General features: G+C 44.3%; 1 protein-coding gene across 1 annotated transcript; it reads right to left on the reverse strand.

Moving 5' to 3' along the window:
* Positions 1–566: 566 nt before the first annotated feature.
* LOC133422538 (zinc finger protein 665-like) lies at positions 567–3,556 on the reverse strand. Its single transcript, XM_061712561.1, has 2 exons — positions 3,542–3,556; positions 567–1,667 (listed from the first exon to the last, which is right to left on the reverse strand). The coding sequence occupies exons 1-2, from the start codon at positions 3,554–3,556 to the stop codon at positions 567–569; spliced, it is 1,116 nt and encodes a 371-aa protein (XP_061568545.1).
* Between the last annotated feature and the right edge of the window lie 255 nt (positions 3,557–3,811).

The raw sequence follows: 3,811 nt of genomic DNA on the forward strand, positions 1-3,811 counted from the left end.
GTTTACCGTTAGCATAGCAACTTAAAACAGACTGTATGCCAATAACGCGTTTTTCTTAATTTGCTCCCTTTTCAGAATGTGACATGGTAGTCACTGAAATCTAATGCTTAAGTGTCTGCTCAGTTGCTTTTGACTCAATATTAAAATGTAGTGTTAAATAAAGGGAATTGTTCAACAGAATGAGGGCAGTACAACACAGACTTCACTTATCTGGTGTGAATCAGCTGAACGAAATACAGATATCATGGTGTCATTTTAGAATTATTGCAGGTCCAGAGGTAATTTAAATCCAGCATTAATAGTACATATGGTGATAAAAATCACATGAAAAATGCACTACTGTGTGACTCTTTTCTAATATTCTGACAATGATGTCTTGTTGTGAGTTTGTAGTGAGCAGGAAACTGAAATCCAGCAGGCAAACAAAGAACTTTTTTATTTAAATGATGGAACAATGGAACATAAACGGGTGAAAAATCAAATTTAAACACATTTTTCAGTTGAAACTGAAAACAAAACTGAGCTCTCCGAGTAAAAGCTTCCCCACACTGATCACAGATCATTTTTTATCCAGTGTGAATACGCTGATGACTCCTTAGACTACCTTGTCGGGTAAAAGCTGCCCCACACTGATCACATCTGTAAGGCTTAAATCCAGTGTGAATACGCTGATGACGCCTTAGATTTCCTTGTTCGGTAAAAGCTGCCCCACACTGATCACATCTGTAAGGCTTATCCCCAGTGTGAATACGCTGATGACTCCTTAGACTACCTTGTTCGGTAAAAGCTGCCCCACACTGATCACATCTGTAAGGCTTAAATCCAGTGTGAATAAGCCGATGACTCTTTAGACTACATTGTTCGGTAAAAGCTGCCCCACACTGATCACATCTGTAAGGCTTAAATCCAGTGTGAATACGCTGATGACGCCTTAGACTACCTTGTTCGGTAAAAGCTGCCCCACACTGATCACATCTGTAAGGCTTATCACCAGTGTGAATACGCTGATGACTCCTTAGATGACCTTGTTGGGTAAAAGCTGCCCCACACTGATCACATCTGTAAGGCTTATCTCCAGTGTGAATACGCTGATGACTCCTTAGATTACCTTGTTTGGTAAAAGCTGACCCGCACTGATCGCATCTGTAAGGCTTAAATCCAGTGTGAATACGCTGATGACTCCTTAGATTACCTTGTTCGGTAAAAGCTGCCCCACACTGATCACATCTGTAAGGCTTATCCCCAGTGTGAATACGCTGATGACGCCTTAGACTACCTTGTTCGGTAAAATCTGCCCCACACTGATCACATTTGTAAGGCTTTTCCCCAGTGTGAATACGCTGATGACTCCTTAGACTACCTTGTTGAGTAAAAGCTGCCCCACACTGATCACATCTGTAAGGCTTAAATCCAGTGTGAATACGCTGACGACTCCTTAGATGACCTGACATGGTAAAAGCTGCCCCACACTGATCACATCTGTAAGGCTTCTCTCCAGTGTGAATACGCTGATGACTCCTTAGATTACTTGATCTGGTAAAAGCTCGCCCACACTGATCACAGGTGTACAGCTTCTCTTCAGTATGAATCCTCTTCCGGAGCTTCAGACCTGGTGAAGTGGTGAGGACTTTATCCCTCCTATTTTTTCTCTCTTTGGCTTTATGTTTCTGTAAGGAAAGACAAAAAGACTTAGATCCTGTCGTTGGTTGACCTGACAAATCATTTTTCAGTTCAAATCAAGTGCTTTCTGTCATGTTCGCAGTGAAACAATGAAGAGTTTTATGTCTGAGTGCTATGTTAAGCATGTTCTGTTATCAATGGCTCTTGACAGCCAGAAATATTCACATAAAACATCTCAATATGTCAAAATAAAAGTGTGAAGGGGTAAAGCTACCCACCCTCAGAACAAAATCATAAATTGTTTATAGAAATTCCACTGAAAAGATGTGGGGATTAATGTGTGTGTGTGTGTGTGTGTGTGTGTGTGTGTGTGTGTGTGTGTGTGTGTGTGTGTGTGTGTGTGTGTGTCAGAAACGGTACAGATATTCTGTGATATTTTTTTATATTTATAAAAAAATAAAATTATAAAGAAATAAAGGATCCCCATAACTTTGATTGGGTGGGCAGGACGCACGTTTGGGGGGGCACAGCCCACCCCTGCCCCCCCCTAAAACCGGCCTTGCTTACAGGTGAATGAGACATGGGGTAGTTTTGTTGAAAATGTGCTGTCCAAAATGTCCTGGAAAACTCGACTCCTGTAAATGCGCGTTCCCCAAAGTTTGTGGGGGCGTGGCTTTGGACGGAGCGCTGATGGGAGGGGGAGGAGGGGGCGGGGCTTAGAGGAGGTGCCACTTTCAAATCTTGCTAGCTCTCCAACATTACAGACTATACCTTTAAGTGTTGCATCCTTTTTTCAGGGCTTGTGGACTAACACTTACCCCTTTTACACCAAGCTGGTCCCAGGGCTGGTTCTGGGCTAGAGCCAGACTTAGCACCAGTTCTTTGGTTTTACACAGCCTAAGCACCGGCTCCTGGCTCTCAAAACTGGTGCTACGCCAGCCCCTTTGAGCTGCTGGGCCAGCTCAAAGAACCAGTTACGTCGGGGGCTGGGGGCGGGGCTGGGGACGGTGTTACTGAACAACCAAAGCAGAATAAACACGGAAGAGCGCCGTTTTTAAACAACGGAGCGTTCAAGACGGCGGTTAAGTTAGAAGACTCTTTTATTATTACATCCATTTATTTAATAATGGATGTAAAACAGAAGCAGCATTGGTCTACAGTACAATCCATCAACAGTAACGTCGACGATGCAGCGGCAGCCTCGCGGGGGAGCGTTCCAGCCCTGGGACGCTTGGACGCGAGGCTGCCGCTCCGTGCGGGCTCCGTGCCCGCCGATGCAGCGCAGCTCGATCCATTTATTTAATAAAAATTCCTGGCCCGCGGGGACGCCTCCCAGCCCGCGGTTCTGGTTCTGGTTCTTGTACACCAACGTAGAGCCTACGGCGTATGTTACGTAGGAGGAGAGGAGAAGAGCTCCTGTCCCCCGGACATATGGTGTGACGATCGACGCAGAGCCTATGGCGTAGGTTACGCAGCGACGGGCGCCGTACGCCGTACCCTACGCCGTAGGCTCTGCGTCAATTTAACGCGGAACCATAAATCAGCTCCGGAGCCGGCAGTCAGCCAGAACAGGCGTTATTTGGATAAACTGAGCCCAGGTTGGGGATCTTAACGGTTACTTTACCTGAAAAAATATTAAAACTTAATAAAGTGCCATATTAACAGCGCTACAGCTGAAATTAAAACAGCTTTTGGCTCTCAGCTTCCTGATCAGGGTGGGGATGAAAACGAGGGGGAGTGGTGACGTGATGACGTGGCTCTCTGGCCAGCTGCTGGGTAGCACCAGCTGTGTAAAAGCAAACGGTTCTTACTTAGAACCAACCGCGAACCGGCTCTAGCACCAGCACCAGCACCAGCACCAGCCCTGGAACCAGCTTGGTGTAAAAGGGGTAACAATGAACCCAGCAAGGATATTTTGTACCTTTGGAACTTTCATTTATTGAGGTGAAGTTTATTTGCTTCTATCTGATTTGAAGCCAATTTAAGGTGTTTCATGTTCATTTAAAATTATATGTTCATTATTATTACTACTGATGAGCCTAAGTTATAATTATTGTTAATTCCTTGACCGTTAAAAGTATTGTGTTGCATTCAATACATTAACATAAGAATAAAGTTATTAATCTCCAAATGGAAATGTTTATTCAGAAGTTCTCTCATACATGAATAAAAATACATTTGAATTTGAATC

Source organism: Cololabis saira, chromosome 21 (genome assembly GCF_033807715.1).
Source record: "Cololabis saira isolate AMF1-May2022 chromosome 21, fColSai1.1, whole genome shotgun sequence".
Classification (NCBI taxonomy): domain Eukaryota; kingdom Metazoa; phylum Chordata; class Actinopteri; order Beloniformes; family Belonidae; genus Cololabis; species Cololabis saira.